At 38.1% G+C, this 22,612-nt stretch overlaps 1 protein-coding gene and 2 pseudogenes across 1 annotated transcript; all 3 read left to right on the top strand.

The window, feature by feature from the left end:
- The first annotated feature begins 620 nt into the window (after positions 1-620).
- On the top strand, positions 621-4,097 carry LOC103940286. The gene is made up of 7 exons (XM_009350380.3): positions 621-975; positions 1,207-1,264; positions 1,571-1,651; positions 1,799-1,834; positions 1,953-2,192; positions 2,281-2,422; positions 3,084-4,097. Exons 1-7 carry the CDS (start codon positions 755-757, stop codon positions 3,575-3,577), a joined length of 1,272 nt encoding a protein of 423 aa, XP_009348655.2. The 5' UTR covers positions 621-754; the 3' UTR covers positions 3,578-4,097.
- Positions 4,098-4,732: 635 nt separating this feature from the next.
- Positions 4,733-6,366, top strand: LOC103940290 (annotated as a pseudogene).
- Positions 6,367-14,459: 8,093 nt separating this feature from the next.
- LOC103940291 lies at positions 14,460-22,390 on the top strand (annotated as a pseudogene).
- The last annotated feature ends 222 nt before the right edge of the window (positions 22,391-22,612 follow it).

The raw sequence follows: 22,612 nt of genomic DNA on the forward strand, positions 1-22,612 counted from the left end.
TCACATCGCCCAGGGGAGTGATCCTTATATGTATATTCCCATCCCTACCTAGCACGAGGCTTTTTGTGAGCTCACTGGCTTCGAGTTCTATGGGAACTCCAAAGTTAAGCGAGTAGCGCGCAAAAGAGCATTCTCAGGATGGGTGATCCATCGGGAAGTTCTCGTGTGAGTTCCCAAAAATAAAACCGTGAGAGCGTGGTCGGGGCTCAAAGCAAATAATATTGTGCTACGGTGGTGGAGCGGGCCCAGAAAATGGTCCCCCCAGGTCGGGATTTGACATTTTCAGTATCAAAATTTTTTTTGTTTGGTTTGGGATTTGCGGAAAATTTTCTAGCCCTAGACTATCAAGAAAACAAGGCTCCCCAAAGCTTGAAGCAATTTTACCATATTTGTCAAAGAAGTACGAAGGAAGGAAAAAATAAGGATAAAGTTGTAAAGAAAGCAAGGGTCCGACGTGGCCGAACTTATCCTAAAACGCGCGTGGTACAGTGTGACATGTCCTCTGGACCCCACCTCAGAGAGAGGAGACCCCGCCATGACGTTGACCGCATAAGAGGGAGTCATGATCCAGCGGCAGGCCCACCACGGCCCCTCACCTATATCGTTTTCTTCTCCGGATTTCGCACACGAACACGAGTGGCTCTAACAATCCAACACCTCTCCAACGACCATTTCCCCATCTACCTCACAATTCCACCCGCACCAAAAACCCTAAAATTCAATCCCAAAATTCTCCCAAAGAAGCTCAGCAGCTATGTGGAGCGGTGGCGAAGCTAGTGGTAGTGGCGGTGGCGGTGGTGCTGGCGTCGGCCGTGGAATCTACTGGGGACGGAAGGAGGAGGTCTCTGATTCCAAAGGAATCGTTGTTATCTTCGCTTGGGTTTCGATTCAGGAGAGGCACTTGCAGAATCACGTGGATTTGTACTCGTCTCTCGGTTGGAATTCCCTCGTTTGCCATTCCCATTTTCTCCATGCGTAAGTGGATTTTCTTTTCTCGCTTTTTCTCACCACCCAAACAGAACAAACATTTACATGAGCTGTTTTTTTTTTTTCGGATTCTTTTTGTACTGAATCTTTCGTGGGTTTGCTTGTATTTGGTGGATATTTGGTTTATGATTCATGGATGGGTTTAAAGATTGGATTTTTATTCACTTTTTGCTGCATTTTGAGCTTATTTTTTTGCTCTGATGATGACATTATGTGCAGATTCTATCCCGAAAAGGCCATGTCGTCCGCCTTTGTTATTCTCAACGCGCTTGTTGAGGTTAGCTTCCTTCCCAGTTTGCCAATTTCTTATTAATTGCTTCTTCAGATTTTGATCCATATGTTAAATATGGAGCTATGATCTGATTCCGGGGATAATGACTGTATGGTTAGTTGTGTGTGTATGTGTATTACTCGCCCAATGGCGAGAAAGAACCCAACTCTTATATGGCGTAAAATCCTATCCCCATCCCATTCTAACTTCGAATTGCTTTTAATGCCGGATGAATTTGGCATGCATAGCTTTTAATTTTGCTCAAGTTTAATCTATGGAGTGTCCTGTTATTTATTTATTTTGCGTATGCAGGAGCTTAGGGTTAAGCCATGCCCTGTAGTCTTTGTGGCTCTTTCTGCTGGTACAAAAGCTTGTATGTACAAGGTTTTTCGGGTAAGTTCTGTGAGTAGTGGATACCCGACTTTGTATTTGGTACTGATAAGTTGATTTCTGGAATGTTAGAAGTCGTAACTAGTCTTTTCTGATTCATCACAATGGTTATACTGTGTAATATAATAGCTTTGAAAAATGTAAATGCAGATTATTGACGGAATTTGTGAAGGTCAGCTTTATCCGGTATGTGTTTCTTTGTAGTTTCAGTTAAAAATTGTGCAGTAATTTGTTCATAATGCCCATTTGATCCCACATGTTCATTTTGAAACTCTGTTCTTATTAGTTATTTAACTTTGTGAAGGCTGAATATCAATTGCTCAGAAAGTGTATTGCTGGACACATCTATGATTCTGGTCCAGTTGATTTTACAAGTGATCTGGGCACTCAATATGCTCTACACCCAACCATTCTAAAGATGCCTGGATCATCAAAACTGGTTTCTTGGGTAGCAAAAGGCATTGCTTCCGGTTTGGATGCGTTGTATCTTACTAGATTTGAATCCCAGTGCGCTGAGTATTGGCACGCTCTGTTTTCATCTGTTGTAAGCTGTCATTCAGCCTTTACTCATCTATAGCTGTCTATTGTTTGTTTGTGTTGGTTAATGGACTTATTTAAGTTTTTTTCTGTAGAATTTGGGTGCTCCATTTCTCGTTCTGTGCTCTGATAAAGATGATCTGGCCCCCTATCATATTATCTGCAATTTTACTCAACGTTTACAAGAACTTGGAGGAGATGTCAAGCTTGTGAAATTGAATGGCTCCCCTCACCTAGGTTTGTCTCAAAACATTTTCCTTTTTATCCGTCCTTTTCTGTAATTTTAATATCCTTAGAGTGAACTACCTACGAAAGTTATATCGCTCATCAGCAGGTATCTGGAAACCAGTAGACATAGCTTAGCACTGCTCTCTAACATTATCTTTATAGTAATTGGATATCTGTAAGAAATTATATCATTTGGTTTGGGTGATGTTATGGCATGTCAAGCGCGTTCAACAGGCAACTCTCTTGAACAGTATAAAATGTCCTATTGAAATTGTCTGAATCCTTATGGGCACCATCGTATTTTGGACAAACATAAGGTAAAAGCAATAGATGCAAAAGTTTTAAAATCATATGGTTAAAGCTTTGTTTAGTTTTAGGAGGTTCAGGGGATTTTCATTCTCTTAGTTGGAGGCCGTGATTCAGTCAGTCTTGTACCATTAAACATGTGGTATATTTCATGCCAATCTATGGTAATGGGGAGTCTAGACCTGGTGCTGACCTTCAGTCCAACATGATCATTGGTAAAATGAACTTGTAGAATTGCAGATATAGATAGTTCTGCTCGGATATTTAAGTAGCACATAGAATTTTTCACATTTTTAACTCTCGGTTTACTTCAATGCTTGTGGTACATAAGAACTAAACTTATATAATTTTATGTTTGTTTCAGGTCATTATAAGTATTATCCAATACAGTATAGGTCTTCCGTTACTCATTTTCTTGAAAAGGCTGCCTCGGTATTTTCTCAAAGAATTAAAGAACTTGAAGGTGAAAATACTAGCACGGAAGGCATGCAAGATGAGATATCTGAACTAATATTTGATCTCCAGAAAGCAGCAGTTAACTCTAATCAGAGCCTTAGAAGAGTTGCAGTGGAGCCAAGCGACCACTTCTTCTTGCCAAGTTCAGCTGAGAATCAAAATAGTACAGGCTCTGGGTCTTTACAAGATGAACAAAAAGAAAGATCCGTCTCTCTGCCCAGTCCCCCAAGCATTAGTGCACATAGTGTACTCGGCCAAGTCCTGTTTGATGTTTGTGTCCCTAAGAACGTTGAGGGTTGGGATATTAAATTTTGCGGGTCTTTGAATGGGCAGCCATTTGCCTCTGCAAGTAGGAATTCACCTCCTCGTGGTCTCAAAAGCTTTCGTCGCTCAAGATTATGACTTCTCTTACGGTTTAGCTGGAATAGATCACTGAAGATCCCGAGAGATTCGATACAGATATGATTCCAACAGGATGGTGCACAATGAATTAGTGGTTGCAACCAAGGTGAGGACTGTCTTTTCAGGCATCTTCAGGGGTATCCAGAGTAAACCATGCTTATTCCAACTTGTTGGTCTGGTCCTCTGGAATGAAGTGTACAGAATGTACAGATGGAACGAAGGATAATCACGTGTATAACAACGTAACGTATATATGTTTAATATAGATTTTGTCTATCTGATGAAGCATCGAAATGCATAGATGCCGGTGATCTCGACGGTTGATGATGATACATATCACCGGGAGTGAGGTCAGCCGTGACGCCGCCCAAAACGACCATGAAGGGAGTAACTATGACAGTAGATGTTGGATGAATCATGACTAGGATTTGTACACTGTAAATAGGAGGAAGATGGATGTTGTAACTTTTCCTGAAAATGCTAATAAAAACTAGATATACATCGGAAAATTTTGGTTTGACTCAATTTTGTTAAAAGGACAGACACGTGGAGAAAATTTTACTTGTACTTGATATTTTTTCGATTCTCAACTCGTTTATTGACATGGTTGATTATTTAGTACTGATTGAAAGCATTTAGGACGAGTATGACTCATGAAGGCATATAAACTTGTAATTACGACCTTCTCTTGCCATTTCCAAAATGATATTTGCCGTATTGGCAAATCATTATTACGAAATTTTGAATCTCAACCCATAAGTAGGTTCCTTCGTCAAGATAACACTAGTGGCGGTGAATTGTGTGCATACCCGAATAGCCAGGCGATCCGAGTATTGATACGTTTATCTATTATGAATGAATATGGTGTTTATGCTGTTGATATTATCGATACTCCAATTACATAATTATAGATAAATATTGCTTTGATATGTTTGTCGGTAACAAATAACTGATAAGTGGCAACATCTTATTTCTGAACTACTTTCTACTCTTCTTGTAGTTTAATCCATTAAATTCAATTTTGATTTATTTAACATAATGGCTAGAAAATAAAGATGTGTTTGACGAAAAGCAAAACACAGTGACTAGTGACTAGAGAGGTGGTAGAGCTCTCAGGCTGAGAGTTGATCAAACACCCAAAACCTCATGCTGGCCATGAACATCAAGCAAGAAGAAGTCTCTGAATCTGAGTATTTCCCAGAAGAAAGAGAAGAACGTGACCATGAAGAAGAAGACAGCTTGAGCGTTTCCCATAAGTATCAGTACAATGTAGCTTGTTTTTGTGATTTTCGACACGGTCCTTAGATTTTGAGCGGTTTTACTTTGTATTCTGCTGCATGTCATGACTCAAAAACCAATAATTTGGATGATATTTGTCCTCAATTATTTTGGAGCTGACCCCGTCCGTCTTTGTCAAGTATATGATACGTTCAAACGTGTCCTGTCCGCTAAACTGTTGCGCCAAGTTTAGAAGGAATTTGTGTAACTAATTATGTTCTTAATTTTTCTATTGACGGACAGTGCCATTTGTATTTGCCATTCCCTCGAAGTTGAAGTTGGGGAAAAATATAGAGTGACGTTTCTTGGGGAGAGGAGGATAGTCAGTGCCGGATGTCAAAAGTTTTCTACTGCAAAGTTACTTGTTGGCGACCGTTTAGTTTTCCATTTGGTCAGGCCTTTGAAGTTTAAGGTAGTCACTGTTGTTTCCGGGGACATAGTTCTCTTTCTCGTAAATTTTACAAGAAACAGCTTGGTTCGTAATACCCTCTTGTCCACTTAGTATGGTGTTAGTGCTAGGATGAAGCGTATCTACCATTGCATGTGGTTTATCGGTCTAATTTCTTGATATCTACCGTGCGGATTAGTTTACTGTTCTCTCATACACAATGTTGCAGGTTTACATAATGGGAAGACACGGTCTATCAGATATCGATGCAGCTTTTAGCCTCTTGAAAATGAAATCCTGCGCCAAAAAAGAAGTGTTTGGTATACTCTCTCTCCCTCTCTTAGAAATTATGAGATCATTGCATGTGCTTCAGAAATGTTAACTTGGCCAAATATTATGCAGAGAAAAACCATCTAATGACTCCTCCAGGAGACGTTTTCCAAGGCAACATTCAAAAGTACTAATCCCGAGCTTGTTGACAACCAATCTCAGGGTAACAATGAGGACTTCGGCTCCACCTTAGCGGAAATTACATTTCGAGGACCTGCAGCTGATTTTGGAGATGTTAGAATGATTGATAATTTCGCCATTCTTGTGAATGGTGTGACTAAATATTCTCAACTCGCTGTGCAGGTTAGGACTATCTATTATGACCTATGCTGCTCAGAAGGTTCATTTCTGCATGAAAATCTCCTCAAAAGTATTGACAGTAAATTGGCTGCTGAAATAATATCCGAAACTACCAACATCGCTAATGCCATTAGAGCTTGCAAGCTGCCCCCCTCTCATGCTGATTGTGTAATGTGGGAGAAGACTTTACATGCCTCTGAGCTGTTGGATTTCTACGTGTAAGACTGAAGGGGCGCCTGAGCATGCCCTTCAAATACGAAGTGGCTATGAAATCAAAGAGGTATTATGAAGCTAATTTGAGCAAGTTGGTACGAGGGAGAAGATTAGAGATCTTGATTCAAAGCTTTTGGAGTTTAAAGAGACGATGGTAAGTTTTGATGCTAAGATAAGGGCTTTAAAAAGAATTTCGAGGAACCGCGAACCTCTCTTCCATGAAGATTTTGAAGCTCCCTGGTGTTTAGAAGTGAAAAAAAATACACTCAAGCCCTTTTAGGGTTTTAGAAGAACTCAATGGCTCAGATGATTTTGTTTTTCTTCAGCAAGTAGATCTAGGGATTTCACATACTTCAGTTGGTTGTAATCCAATATGCGTAGCATTATCTAATCAAATCCTTTGCTCATTTTTTTTCTTCTAAAATACTGTTTGGAGTGTAATTATTTGTTCTTTTACTTGCATGCACGTTTAAAATGGGGAGCTTTACATCATTCTCTCATGTTTTGGATACAATAGTTCAATTCTCTTCTTCAAAGTGTTTGCTTTTTGGGAAAGGCCCTTCAAGTTTAGACGCAATAATATTAATTTTAACCATAATAATATCAGTTTACATGATACGCTGCATCGTCAATACCCAAATAATCAAATTGATTCGGTTTGGTTTGTTAATATGTCTTAAGTTCAGACTCTTTTAACTCCAAAAGTCAACAAAAGAAAAAGAAATTTGCACAAATGCGACCTGAGTTCTCTGTTTGCTTCATCAGCAAAACTTCTCACTCTTATCACTTGAAAAACTGTAGAAAAATTACCTCATAATTTTGGTTTCAAACCCACTCAGGGTCCAATTTTGGTGAGCAGTTTATTTTCTCTAATTGTTTGTAAATATTCTTTCCTATTTCCTATTCTCTGTTAACCGAATTAACTGAAAAATCTTGTAAGAATACAGGATTGTCAGTGACTCGGTGGCGGTTGTAATCCCATGATGTCTCAAAGTAATCTCATGATCCGAACTGTTTATGTTTTATATTGTGGGGTGGCCCAACCGAGTATTTAGCGCCGTATTAAGTTATTGGTTAGCGCTGGGTGCTAGACATTGGTATATTTATGTGCACTTAAATTTGGTTAGGCAGGGTCTTCCTAAGAAACTCTGCTGTGAGAATTGCCAGAACAAGATAAGATGATTGTTTTGGAAGACGAGGGATGAATTCCAAACGAGTTACCTTGTGGAGGGAGAAGGTGGAACTGAGTGGTGGACCGCTCAATTCGTTGCTGCCAACATGTTTAGATTGTATATTGTAGATCAATGGATGCTTTGTTAAACTGATGCTTGCATAAACGGATTGCGGCGTTGCTTCCAAATACACCAAGATCACGTCGCAACTCTGCTTCTCGGATATCTTCACTAAAGCGGCATGACATTCGAATGGAGCTTGGACTCCAAAGGGCCATCGACGGCAATAATCAGACTGTCGATATCAGATATTCGGTATGAACATGATAGTGAACATCTTGGTTTTGAATTTTCGCATGGACCTAGATGATGTTCACTGTAATCGTCAAGGGTTCAATCATAATTTCTGAGCTTTCAAAACAGTCTTGCCAAGCAGTCAAGAACTCGTTCCTTGATGAACACGTTCTCCAGGGTCTGAAGAGCAAACTGATTGGTGGGGTCATTTCTGAGACGTTCTACATCGCAGATGCCATTGGGATAAGACTTTGAAAGCCTTTGAGGTTTAGGCATGAATGTCAGATTCCTGCGTGCCCGGCTACACCAGCTTCTAAGTCTTGCTCCGCGGGCCAAGAGGATGAGGAGCTTGGACTCCAAGCCTTGGAGGCAAAGCTTTTTGCATGTTAAAGAGGCCATAACTAGTCTCGACTCAAAACCGCAAATACAAGTTCCGAGAAGCTTGAGCTTATGTTCCAAGTGATTTCTAGAAAAAAGCTTTTGGAGCTTTTCTATGACCCAAAATCACTTTTACCCCTTCATTAGCAATACTAAATCGTCCTGGAGCATTACAAGCTGGTTTGGTGTTGTGTGGTGCGTCCAAAAAAAAAAAAAAAAAAAATTTAAAAAAAACCTGTTGTCAATGACAGTAGCAAAGCATAGAAAAGTATAAGCAGGGTCTACCACGCTTCTAAAAAACGTGTGTTTTTTTCAAAACATAGTGAACAATGGCCATTTAATGAAATTTCAAATGATAAGTATACCTCCATATATTTTACATATGAGCGGGGTCTAGTGAACATGAAAAAAAGTTAAGGAGGTGGGCTAGGGAAATTTTTTTGTATAGCCTGGTCAAGTGAGCTGGTCCAAGTCTCATAAGTTAGAATTTCTCCCTAATTAGGAGAATGACTAAGGTAGTTCATTGCAACAGTAGCGTTTTGAATTACTGATATAAGGTTAAATGTAAGCTTATTTTCGAATAAACTTTTATTAATAGTCCGACAAATAATACCAGAATAATTATGAACCCATTCCGTAGACGACACTCTTCTTGACTAGAGGTCGTCCAAGTGTCACGGGCCATATGTTACAAACAAAGAAAACGCCCAAGACAGAGTCATCCGGCCGTGACACAAGGAACATATTATTTGGATTTATGCTAGTTGTCTTGTTAATTATGAGAGCTCTGTATTTTCTGTGTTTTGGAAGCCATGCACATCACTTTCACAGCAGAGAAGACTAGTATGAAAGCTAGCCTTCTTTTTAGTTTCCAAAAAAAAAAAAAAAAAAAAAAAAAACTTGCTATCTTTTTTCAGAGGAAACGGCGGCAGCCTGAAATTTTACCATATTTACTTGCTATTTGTCTCATTTTATCCCCACTTTATTTCTAAACTTTTCAGTCTAATTGATGCCACTCAAAGCTATCTACTTTTAGTGACACACCCCAACCGAGATCGGGGCATGCTGGCCGCCACGTGGAAGTGACGTAGCCATGTGCACAGTGCGGAAGCTAGAAACAGTAATAGAAAAGTACGAATAATTTAAAACTAGCAACTAAAAAGTAGTAGGATATGTGCTAGTGCAATTAAAACACTGAATTCAGAGCCTAAGACATACAGCAGCCCAAATATAAATGTTACGACAATAGTGCGCCCGTAGGCGACCCTACATAGGTGAAGGTCTGTCAGAATGCCGGGACGTCCCTGGGGAAAACCACCGAATCCGCTAAGCTACTAGAACCTGGAGGGGCGCAAAACAAAAGTGTGAGTGGGCAAAAACAAAGCTCTTTGAAAACCATTTAGTAAAACACAATCTAACCCCTCGCCGTAAAACCTGTATACTTCCCAGAAAATAACATATGTACGTATGTATAGATATGCTCAAACATGCTCAAGGGTATGCCAATCATGCTCAATATATGCTATGTCAAAATCTCCTAATGATATGCAAGTGCTCAGGTGTGAGTCGTATCAATCACACAATCCTCTGGCAGCCGGAGTCACCTAACGCGACCTGTACGGCTGTATATAGAGCTCAAATGTCAATCTCAATAACTAAACCTGCCCACGAGTCGGAACCACCTAAAGGGGTCTGTACGACAGGCCTGGGTGTAACATGTATATACGCTCTAGTGCTACGATCACGTGAAGGCTGTGCGAATAATCGCGGGTCACCTACGAGTCGGAACCACCTACTGTGGTCTGTACGACAGGCCTATGCACCTAACTTGGATCCAAGCTGAGCGTATGGTGCGGGAGGTGAACAACACGTGAAGGACTGGGCCCTACTCTGGGCGGGAGCACTAACACCGGGGGTACAGGTTATGAGCTCTCCAAGCATCTCTAAACACTAAGTAATGCAATCGTTAATTAACGCTTACCTGGCACTTACCTATGCCTCCACAGCACCCACACATAAATATATATGACATATGCATATGTATATGTATGCCACAAATAATGCATGCAACGATGCATAAACAATAAATAATAAAGTACATGGCATAAGGCAATTAACCCTTTTTAAATCAATTTCTGGGAATATAAATGTATATAGGTATATACGGAAAACAAAAGCCCACTCACTGGTATGTAGAAGGGTCGTAGCCCCCCTGTCTTGCATGTGCACGCTCGTCCTCTGGGTACGTGTCACCTAGATGCGAAACAACTATAAAAACGTTAACTTTAAAGCACATAACCCGTTTCTCGTAATAACTTCTCATACATTGCTCAAAATGGACAAATGAATATACCAACGTGATCTACACAACCTCACGATCACAACCATATTTTTAAAATAATTTTTGGACACCTCACGCGCCCCCACGCGCCAGCACAGGCACGGGTCCACGCGCCCCCACGCGCGGCCACGTGACCTGCACACTGACGGCGTCAGGTGACGCCGTCAGGAATATTCCCTGGAATATTCCGTTAACCTTGACTGACGCCGTTAGCTTCTGTTAGGAATATTCCGTTAGCCTTAACGGAATATTCCCCTGTCTTCTCCGGCGAGCCGCCGCCGTCTGCGCCGGCGCCGTCGCCGGCGCCGTCGCCGTCGCCGGCGCCGTCGCCGGAAAACTGGAAATTTTTCAAACTTTGTTTTCTCACTCGTTTTTCAACCATTTTTCACGTTCTTTATACCAAAATGAAGCTTAGGACTAGTAGAATCACGTTAGACTACTTTTAAGGCCTAAAAATCAAAGAATCTCACCTGCAACAACGATCCAAGTTCGGCCAACTTTGAAACTAAGCTTTCCCGACGTCCAAATTCACCCAACGAAGCATTCCCAAGCTCCTTGAGGCCTCACTAACACAACTACAAGCTTAAAAAGTCCAAAAACATCCTAGATTAGGTTTGCATGAATAGTAACCCAAAACGGACCTTGTGAAATCGACGTGAAAACGTCGAGATTCTTACCTGAAAATGGCACCACTAGACTCCTCTCAGCTCCACGAGTTCAATGGTAGCCTTGGATCCCTCGATCTGTGACGTTTTAGGTTGTGTGGGTGTGTGTCCGTACATATAAGGTGGAGAAGAAGGGGGAGAGAGAGACACGGGAGGGAGAGAGTGACAGAGACAAAGACAGAGGGTGAGGGTGAGTGAGACTGTGTGTGTGTGTGTGTGTGTGTGTGTGGCCCAAAGTTTGCCAACACCACACAAACAACCAAACAACATAACAAAATAACTAGGGGTAAAAGGGTAATTTCACGCATACGGTTCCGATAACTCCGGGACGGGATGTCACATTTAGTCCCAAAAAAAAAAAAAATTCTTTTATCACTTATTTGTATAATTATTTATATCATCTTTATTATTTGTATAATTATTTATATTATCTTTATAATAGCGATGAGATTCAAATACATTGGCGAACTCTACATCTATTAAAGAAATAGTACAAATAATAGTACAAGTAGGTGGTAAGTATTGCATCACTCCCAAAAAATTAAGCCAAGTATTCCTCATGATAAATTTAAAGACACAAAATTAGAGTAAGTCTTCAATAGCCCGAACTATTTGATAATTTAGCTTTATATCTATTAAATTGACAAGTAAACATATTGTTTTTTCAAATCAATCCCCACTATTTATATTATGTATTACTGATTAGTCCAAACTATTAAAGAAAATTGGAACACTTTGGATACGATCCCTAACTATCAATATTCTTTGATTGAAACCTTGTTGGTTTTCAATTTTTGATCGAAGTACATGAAATTAATGTGATAATGTATTTCTATGTAGGTTGCTATATTCTTTTTAATTAAAAATTGAAATTTGTAGTTGTTTGTATTAATGAGATTTTAAATAATAAAAAAACCCATAATTTGTGGATTAAAATTATTAAAATATAAATTATACTCTCCAATATATTGTGTGTGTGTGTGTGTGTGTGTGTGTGTGTAAACACGGTTACATGTATTAAATTAACAAAAAATTATTGTACCAAAATGTGGGTACATTCTTCAAAACCACACAAAAAATAATAGATATTAGGCTTAATAACATTAGTAAATTTCTTTGATTAAACTTGACATGGATACATTCTCAAATCAAGAAAAAGAATGTACCCATATAAGTTTAAAAATGAATTAGAAAAAAAAAATTGAATAGATATATATATATATATATATATATATATATATATATATATATATATATATATAAGGTACATCTTACTACAACAAATTGTTATATTTAAGAATGGGTACATTTTAAGATTAAAAAATTACATGAATGGGTACATATAAAATTAAAAAATTGGAAACCTTTTTATAAAAAATTAAGGGGTACAAACTTATTCTAATTTTTTTTTTTTTTTTTTGGAAATGTTTTGAATTGAAAATTATTTAGGAGTTTAATAAAGGTGTGAGTATTAAAATTCTAAATCAATTATTAATTTTTATTTTAAAAATTATGTAACTGACATGTAAATTCATTATTGCATTAATGCTAAGGACCTTGATCAGAATCTGAAAACTGATAAGGTTTCAATCAAAAAACATTAATAACTAAGAACCGGATACTAATTTTTTCAAGAAAATTTGACAAAGTCAATTCATAATTGAATTTTAGAACTTCGTGATCATAAGATAACACAAGTTATACTACAACTTGGTCTTTGCTCGAAGTTTGCCCATAGAGTTTTTAGACGGTTTACCTAACGAAGGAATGGGAGAACTTAAAAATATGGAAACTATGAAAAGAGAATTGGATCAACTACTCCTAGTTGATATGAATCATGATTTTAGGTTTTTTATTTTTTTTTTTTTATTTTTTTATTTTTATTTGAACTAAGGGGGAGGGGGTCGGTTTAGCCTCACAAGCAATAATGTGATCCAAATTTGTCTTTGGCGAAAATTGAACCTAAGACCTATTACTTACCAGTGAAGAAAAATACAACTAAACCGTAGTACTAATGATAAATTTTAAAGGGAAGCTAACACTTCTTTTTATTTTTCATGAGTTGATAAATACAAAGAAAACTTACAAAGTGAAATGGTTCTCATGCCTATACTTTTATAAAACGAAGGAAACTCAAACTAATTAAGCCCGCTTGTGAGAAAGGGAAAAATCATTTATCAAACTGTATCAATATGCCAGTTTTTATTACAAGTAAATAGTACCTTAGTCTTTTGTTGAAGTCTGCCCATTGAGCTTAGACGGTTTACGTTTATAACTAAGTATTAAAACTTAGATACAGTAAATAGATAGTGCTATCCACACATCTACATTCACTTTTTACACATCTTTTTTAATTTTTGGGTTGTTAGATCGAATGAGATGAAAAAAATTAATAGCCAAAAGTTAACAAATATGTGTAAGAGATAAAAATAGGTGTGTGAATAGCACTATCCATAGAAATAAGTTAGAATGATTACTCGAACTAAGCTAAGCTCAATTTTGAGAAAAGAAAAACTCATTTATCAAATTGTGTCATTGCATTATTATTATTTTTCTTTTTATAAATGATATTATTATTTTAATTTAGAGAAATGCTAAGGGGCACTTTTTCAAAAGTGAAACTCTCTATGGATTCTCTGCCATCTTATAGTTTTTACACAATATTTTATAATATTAAAACGTAAATTGTCGTTAACTGTGAAGTGAAAGAAAGTCTACGAAGTCTAAAGATTCCACTTTTGAGTAATCCACCACTTATTCTGTCAATGCCTCATTTAGTAACAAATTTTCAAAACATTTTAACCAAACTCAAGTTTAATTAATCCATCTTGATTAGACTACACAAGTCTAACTAAACATACTTTATAAAAATTTAAAAAAATAAAAAAATAAAAAAAAAGTCTAACTAAACATAAGCATCCTGTTTAATTGACGGCTCGTTCGGCTCGGCTTCTCTTTACAAAGGAGTGGGAGTAAAATATTGGGAAATATTTCCCTCCAAAACCACCCACCCACTACAAACTCCACCTCTGTCCGTACGGTCAGCTCTGTAATGATCTCAGATCGCAGCCAGTACCTTCCCCTTCCGTACGGTCAGCTCTCTAATCAAAACCCGGTCAGGCCGGTCACGCTTCCCTATAATCCCACTACTCTGTCTTTCTCTCCTCCCTCTCCATTTGACTCTCTCCCTTCCATCAGGTACCGTTTGGTATGTGGGATGGGACGGAACAGAATGGGACAAGGTGTTCCGTCCCACGTTTGGTGCGCCTAAAAAAAATGAAACGAGCTGTTCCACGGGACAAGTTTTGGGTGAATTTTCGTTCCATCTCACCCCTGGAACGATTCGTTCCACATCCATGGAACATAAAATTATAACCTCTCCGTCTCCTTGTTCTTCCTTCTTGTTTCCATCCAAGGGCATCTTTGCTCCCATTTTGTTCCGTTCCGTCCTGCCCCATGCCGTCCCATCCCGTCTCATTCCGTTACTTACTGTCCCGTCTGCGTACCAAACGATACCTCACGGAAACCCAAACCCCATTTCTTCGTTCTCTATTTTTTTATTCAACTTCTGCTCAGAGCCACAACCGCCGTCCGATTCTCAGTCCCACCGCGCCTTCCTTGATCCGCCGTACTTCTTCTCAACGCCGTCGGCATGCCCGGACTCAGTCTTCTCCGCCAGGTACGTACTTAGCGCAACTCGCCATTACGTCTCCCTCTCAAACCCCACAAACTAAGCTACCCTTTTGTGAAAAAATATTTTTGCTTTTCTGGGTGTGCATAGAGCTTCGTGGTGTGGAAGATGAGGTTGCGGACAAGCTCGGTTTCGAGAAGGTCTCGGAAGATTTCTTCGGAGACTGCAACTCCAACGCTGTACTCTTCCGCCACAAAAAGACCGGCGCCCAAATCATGTCTCTGTCTAACGACGACGACAGAAAGGTCTTCGGAATTGTTTTCCGAACACCGCCGTGAGTTCTCTTCCAAAATTCCCTTCGTTTTCATGTAATGCAGTTGCCCATTTCGGCTTTTCGCCTATTTGTTTGTTAATTTTGTTTGTTCAACTGTTGATGAAGGATCGATTCGACTGGAGTCGCTAACATACTGCAGCAGAGTGTGTTATATGGGTCAAGAAAGTACCCGGTGAAAAAACCATTTGATGAGTTGGTTAAAGGGAGCTACAGTACTTCTCTGCATGCTAAAACAATGGCTGATAGGACCTACTACTCTGGTTCTTGCACAACTACAAACGTAAAAACGAGCTGGCAAAGTGGAAAGGAAATTACAATGTGGGTGTGTGAAGAATGTATTTATTCTGTATTCCAAACTTTCATGGTTTTCGTAACTGAACCAGGAATTGTATAATATGGTTGATGTACACCTTGATGCCGTTTTCTTTCCTAAATGTTTGGAGTACGTCCAGATTTTCCAGCAACAGGGTTGGCTTACGAGCTCAATGACCCTTCCGAAGATATATCTTATCAAGGTTGGACATTTGATACATGTGTCCAGTTCTCGTACTCAAAGTTTATGTTTCTTAATTGGTTATACGTTTAATTCTTTTCCAAGTATGAGACCAATGTGGCATTTCCTCTTAAATGAATTGTGGACATAATTTCAGGAGTTGTCTTCAATCAGAGGAAAGAGTTCTATTCTCGGCCTTTGACTGAAGATATACTGAGGCTGACTGCTCAGCGGGCAAGCTTTCCTTCTACTTCTTTCGTCCAATCGTTTATTGTTTATGTTTGTGGAGTCTTATTCTTTAGTACACCCCAGTATGCTTATGATTTGAGCACCCAAGTATTCTTTGTTAAATCAAATTTTCTCTTGCTGCTGAATCATACCTAGCTTCTGTCCCTGTCTCTGTCCCTCTCTAATTCATGTAAATCATCATCTGATGCATAATACTGAGCTAAGTGCTTAATAAAACCATCTGCATACCTACTTAAATAACATTATAGCCTCTGGGTGCAAAATCACTTACTCGTGTGCTTGCTACAGTGATACCATTCAGATTTGTTTGTGGTAGAGTTTGTTGAGATCATGTGTTCTGTTGATATACCAGCCATCCGTTTTGCTGACTTGGTAATTAGCTATACAGTCATCTGTTATCATTGACGCATCGAGGGCTACTGGTTTGGTTATTATGTTTGCTTAGTGTCATCTGTTTTTTATTTTAAATTTCTCCGTATTAATATAACACATCTGGTTTCCATTTTTTGCAGGCCATATTCCCAGACAGTACCTATGGTGTTGACTGTGCAGGGGATCCAAAAATTATTCCCCAACTGACATTTGAGGACTTTAAGGTTTGTTGTGTTTACTAAGGATGAAGATTAGTTATTTGGGATATGAGATATGTACCATGATAGATTTTGAAACTGTGATTGTTTATGTGTTATGAGTCTCGTGACATTAAGATGTATTCTTTACGGTTTAGTCATTGGTCCTACAGACTTGTATTGTGCTCTCATTTTGTGAAGTCTAACTTTTTACGGTAGCAGAACAATCCTTGCAACTTTTTGAGGAATGCTCTGGAAAATCCTCTGCATGTTGCCCTCAACATAGGCAGCAGAACAATCATCCAAACTTGTGAACCATTTTAAAGACACATTTCAACCTTGGGGCATTTTCCTGTAAAATATGGTATTAAGGATTTTACTACAAAAATGTTTTTGACTAATGATTCTGCTTATACGAAACCTTTTGTATGTCAGTCTAGGTGACTTATAGTAGCATTAAACATCCTTTTTTATCTCTAATATTCTATTTAATTTCAGTATCTCTCTTCGACCAAAATTCTCTCTCTCTCAAACTGCATTTTCTACGAACATACAATTCTTGATCTCTATACAACAAATGCATTGTTTCCTAAGGATTATTTTATTACTATAGCACTTTTCTTTCTGATTTTCTGAGAATAAAATTACAGGAGTTCCACGGGAAATACTACCATCCCAGCAACACAAGGATATGGTTTTATGGAGATGACGATCCAACTGAGCGCTTGCACATTATGAGTGGTATTCAAATAGATCTGTTTCTACATATATATGTATGAATAATTTTGATTTGCCTGCAAACTATCTTAAGATTGTGGAAAGTAAATTTAAATATGTTCTATTATCTTACTCTCTCTCAGGGTACCTAGACATGTTTGATGCAAGTTCATCTCCAAATGAATCAAGGGTTCAACCACAAAGACAATTTTCAGAGCCAGTTAGGATTGTTAAGAACTACCCTTATAATCAACCAGGTGATTTAGAGAAGAAAAATATGGTGTGCCTCAGTTGGTTGCTCTGTGATAGGCCCCTTGACATAATGAGCGAATGATTGAAGTTTTGGCTCATCTTATGTCAGCAACTATTTTGTCTCCATTGAAGACTATCTTGCTTGAATTTGGCTTCACAGATGTTATTATAGAGGTTGATTTTCATCCGCTTCAACCTATATTTACCATTGCATTCATGGGTGTTTCTCATGACGACATTTTGAAGGCACAGTTAATAGTCATGACTACACTTATAGTATTTGCGGAGAAAGGTTTCAGTACAGACTCTGTAGAAGCATCCATGAATACGATGGAGTTTATTCTCAGGGAATGCAATGCTGAATCATTTCCTCAAGGCTTGTCCTTGATGCTCCAGTGCATTGTAAGATCTACCCCCCCTAGTTTTGTTTCTTCTTTGTTTTCGTTTTCCTTTATGTTGACAAAATACTTTCCATGTGTTGTAGCCATTTATTCTTGACCATTACATTAATGTATTAAATCTCTGTAGGATAAATGGATACATGACATGGATCCCTTTGAGCCATTACATTATGGCAAAACTTTAAAGACACTTAATTCCAGGATACAAAAGGAAGGCTCCAAGGCTGTTTTCACTCCTCTAATAGAGAAATTCATTGTCAACAATCCTCATAGAGTTGTGATAACAATGCAGGTTATCAATTAAATATGTTTGCAGCAAACTTTGGGGCTGTTTTTATTAATCCAAACGATTGACTTCTTTGACAGCCTGATCCACAAAAGGCTTCTCGTGATGAAAAATTTGAGAAAGAAATCTTGAGGAAAGTTAAAGCCGGTATGACAGAAGAAGTTCTCGCTGAGCTGGCACTTGCTACCCAGGAGCTGCAACTGAAGCAGAAAACTCCTGACCCACCAGAAGCTTTGAGAAGTGTTCCAAGCCTATCTCTGCTAGACATTCCAAAGGAACCTATTCATGTTCCCACAGAGGTTGTCATAACCTTGAATTTCTGATTGATTATGTTTAAGTTTGATGCAAGTTTCCTTATGGAATAGTTCCTGCAAGAATAAATAAAAAGCTTCTATCTGTTATATGTAGGTTGTGTTTATCAGTGGAGTTAAGGTATTGCAGCATGAGGTCTTCACGAATGATGTCTTTTATATTGACTTTGTGTTCCCTTTGAGTTCAGTAAAGCAAGAGCTTCTTCCTTTGGTACCTATTTTCTGGTAAGATGTTATCTCTGGTAATAGTCACCTAATGAGACGGACTATGCCATTGTGTATATGGCATGATGAGCCAGACTATGCCATTTTTGTAGTTTTAATACCCTTACCTTATCGCTAATTAACAAATTAAGAAGGCTGAGCTTGATCCTCATTCCTGACAGCCTCCCTTAGATTACTCAATTAGCCAGATTGATGGAAGTGCTGTTTTCTAATCGAATATTTATGTTTTCTATTAGACTTTGAAAAACCTATGCTCAGCTCTTAAATCATGTCAGCCGTAAGGCAATAATGTAATATTGTAGAACAACCAAGTTAAAGTCATGACTTTTTGTCCAATACTTATGCGTGCGAAACATATCCTCCCATTTATGGCATTTTTTGGGTGACATAGAAAAGGTTTCAGCTTCAATTACTTGGGAATTATGCATAATTATAGAACTGCAGGTATTTTTACAAGAAAATTGTGATTAAATTTTGCTTGCTTTTAAAACCAATGGTTATTCTGCATGCCAGCATACTCTTGTAGGAAAATGCATATTTGTTGATTTGTAAACAAACAAAACTGAATATTTCTGTGGATCACCGTCATTGATGAATAAGAAACTCATGTTCATGCCCAGTAATTGTTTCTACAAATTGTACTTTTGCAAGCAAAGACAATAGCCTATTACGTTTTAATTGCAAAGCACTAATAATGATAACGATTGTTGCATCACCAGTATGACAATTACACACACAGTAATGAACTGCTTCTTTACTGACATCATTGTGATGTATACTGATAATAATGTTTGAACAATCAGTTGAGCTGTATGTGATTCTTTAGTAAAGAGTAGTTATATTTTAGACAAACAGAAAATTCTTTTAAGCCAAGTTAGATTGTGTTCTTGACAATATCATGATGTCCTTGACAGCTTGTTATTGCTGAACACGAGTACAAAAGACATGAATTTTATTCAACTTCATGAATTGGTTAAAAGAAAAACAGGAGGAATATCAATTGATCCAATGACATCATCTGTGCGGTGCAAGAAAGATCCCTGTGGCCATATAGTTGTTCGAGGGAAAGTCATGGCAGGACGTGCTGAAGACCTATTTGAACTGGTATTGTTTTCCCTCTTATTCCCCAAGTAGCAAATGAGTGTTTCCAGTTTCCTTTGTTTTTTTTTTTTTCCTGATCATTAGGGTCTGGGAATTCGAACTTGGATGAAGTGGGCTCCATCCAGCAAAACTCCTGACCTAGTCAAAAATTTAAAAAAACTCAAAGAAAATTTGATAATTTCTCATGGTTTAGGCCATTTGGCCAAGTCAGATTGAGGAACACAGATGTTTTCTTTATCTTACGCTATTAGGCTGTAAATCGTATTAAGTAAATCTCTTGGTGCCATTCTAAATATGAATTACTGGACTGGAAAATATGTCCCATGCAAAATTGACATTGATCCTTATAAAAGTTATCTTCGCTAAGTAACCTATATTATAGTTTCTCATTTACTTGCTTTTGCATGTGGGGAGGTGTCTGGGCATGTAATTGGTGTGCCATTACTCTCTAAATTTTTTTTATCCTTATCTTCTATATCATTATTGCCATTTTTGTTTGGTGCTCAACTAGTGGTTTGGCAGATAATACATCACGGTTTTAATGCATTCATTTCATGTTATTGCAGATCCACTACATTCTTCAAGAAGTTCGATTTACTGAGCCAGAACCGTTTAAGCATAAGGTGTCCCAGTTTATAGCTGAGGTATTATAAACTTATTCAAAAACAGCCAATGTTATAATTGCTGATCCTTAACATTCAACCATCAAAGCTTGAGTTTATAATATGTCATTTTCAGTACCAAGACAATGCCAATCGTCATGAAAATGCTGCAGCAAGAATGGATGCAAAATTAAATGTTTCTGGGTGGCTTCATGAACAAATATTTGGCGTCAGGTTGGACTAAGTTTTTCCAGTTATTTGTCTTCTGGCCTAATCTTGACTTCCTGTGCCTGTTCCTCTCTCTGCAAAGTGTATTGTCCAGAAACCTGGAAATATCTGTTATAATTTCCAGGGCAAATGAAATAAAAATTAACATCTTATTGAAGGATTTAAAAGTTGAGGTTCATTTCAGGACCTTGCCATTTTCACATTTTTATAAATTATCCTATGAATCTCTTTGAGATGAGGAATAATGTAGGCTGGCATCTTAGCCTATCTTTATTATGAATAACAGAGTGAGTTTCTTATACATTTTGTATAATCTCTGTGCTTAGTCAAGTGGAGTTTCTGCAAGCGCTTGAAAAGAAGGTTGATCAAGATTGGGATGGCATTTCTTCATCTCTAGAGGAAATTCACAAGTCAGTAATTTGTAAGAAAGGCTGCTTCATAATTATGACTGCTGAAGGGAAGAATCTTACTCAATCTCAGAAATTTGTGAGCAAATTTCTAGATTTGCTGCCTAGCAAGTCTCCCCTTGCAAGAACAACTACTTGGAAAGCTACACTACCTTCTGAAAATGAGGCCATCATAATACCTACGAAGGTTAGAATAAAATTGTCACCGTAACTTTTTTTATGAGTTCTTTTTTTGGGCGGGAACGATATTATTCTTAATCCTTACCTTCTACAGGTTAATCATGTTGGAAAATCTGTTATCCTTCATGACAGTGGTTATCGGATTAATGGAAGTACACTTGTTATATACAAATTTATTAATTATACATGGTTGCATGAACTGGTAGGAATTACTGGAGAAGCATCTGCTTCTTGTTACTTTGATATTAACACAGGTACAAATCTGCTCGGTTATAAATTTGCATGGACTTTGAATTTCTGTTTGAGAACCTCACTGTCACTGATGATTTGTTTTGTAGGCGTATTCTCCTTCTTGTCTGATCGTGACCCTAACTTATTAAAGACGCTTGATGTATACGATGGAACTGGAGATTTTCTACGGAAATTAGAAATGGATGATGATACTCTCAGAAAGGCCATTGTGCTGGCGCTCAGAGATGATTCATACCAACTTCTTGATGACAAAGGTTATAGCGGGTGTGTGTTACTGCTAACTCACTTCTTGTTTTGCAGAAGTCTTGTGTGACACAAATACAAAAGTGAACAAGGACAAAGAAAGAAATTTTTACATTTTATTGTGACTGTTGATGGAAACAACGGAGTGTTTGAACGGTTGAACATTTAAATCTAACGTACACAAAAGCTCGGTGACCATGCCACAATTGTCTCTTAGTTTACTGCTTATCTTACGAACTCTTTCCCATCATTTTCTCTCCTGCAGTTTTTTGAAGCGGGATTTAATGGGAGTCACAGAAGAAGAAAGGCAGAGGAGGCATAAAGAGATATTGTCAACCAGGTAAACAGGTTGTAAATTGTCGTCTGTGTTGCGTTCCAGGGATTTGACAATACTAAGGTTGCCATCTTGACGAAGTTTTGAAGAAGTTTTAGCTATATTTCTGCTAAAACTAGGCACGGACAATAAAGAAAGGAATTTTAAGGTCCTACATGGAAAATTTAACAATAGTTGATCAAATTTAGTTGTTATATTTACCCAAGTGAAAGTATCATCATCTTCATTGCTCCTAAAACATGATGCATGATTCGTTTTAGATTCTTATATACATAGCATCTATTAAGGCGCATACATGCAATGATTTTACATTATTTTTATGTTGTTTTTCCTTTATCCCGCGTGCAGCTTGAAGGACTTCAAGAAATTTGCAGATGCATTCGATGCAGTTGAATGCAAAGGCGTTGTGGTCACAGTGGGAGCGCCATTGGGTGTCAAAGCAGCACTAAAGAAGCGACCTAAACTCTTCAAATTAAAGATAGTGCCCCTCTTCAGCGAGCTCGACATCGTATCTTGAAGGACTACTACTTCAGAAAATGCTGCAAAATTAAAACTGAACGTCACTTTCTTCTGTCTTGGCTTCCAAGTAATTAGATTTATTAGTGAAAAGCAGATATTGACCTTTTACTGTTAATTTCCTTAAGAAGGAAATCTTTGACAGTAACTATCTGCTAAACTATTACTGGGTAACCGTTTGTTTTACTCTGTTAAAAGTTTCCTAATGCAGTGTTACCAGTTTCTACTCTTCTCTTTTTTTATAGGATCATTAATTAATTCCTGTGAAAGAGCGAATGTGGGTGAGACCTATTCCAACCCTCGGAGTACAACTCAAACGTTAGGTTCTACTCTAATTTGCTCCAA

Source organism: the organism of the source record quoted next, unplaced genomic scaffold (assembly GCF_019419815.1).
Source record: "Pyrus x bretschneideri cultivar Hongxiangsu unplaced genomic scaffold, Pyrus_bretschneideri_v1 Contig64, whole genome shotgun sequence".
Lineage (NCBI taxonomy): Eukaryota > Viridiplantae > Streptophyta > Magnoliopsida > Rosales > Rosaceae > Pyrus > Pyrus x bretschneideri.

Bases quoted from the DNA above. Each gene is read 5' to 3' on its own strand.
- LOC103940286 (XM_009350380.3), top strand. From the start codon at position 755: ATGTGGAGCGGTGGCGAAGCTAGTGGTAGTGGCGGTGGCGGTGGTGCT. The intron at 1,265-1,570 runs GTTAGCTTCCTT...TTGCGTATGCAG, and splicing joins TTCTCAACGCGCTTGTTGAG to GAGCTTAGGGTTAAGCCATG. The intron at 2,423-3,083 runs GTTTGTCTCAAA...TGTTTGTTTCAG, and splicing joins GAATGGCTCCCCTCACCTAG to GTCATTATAAGTATTATCCA.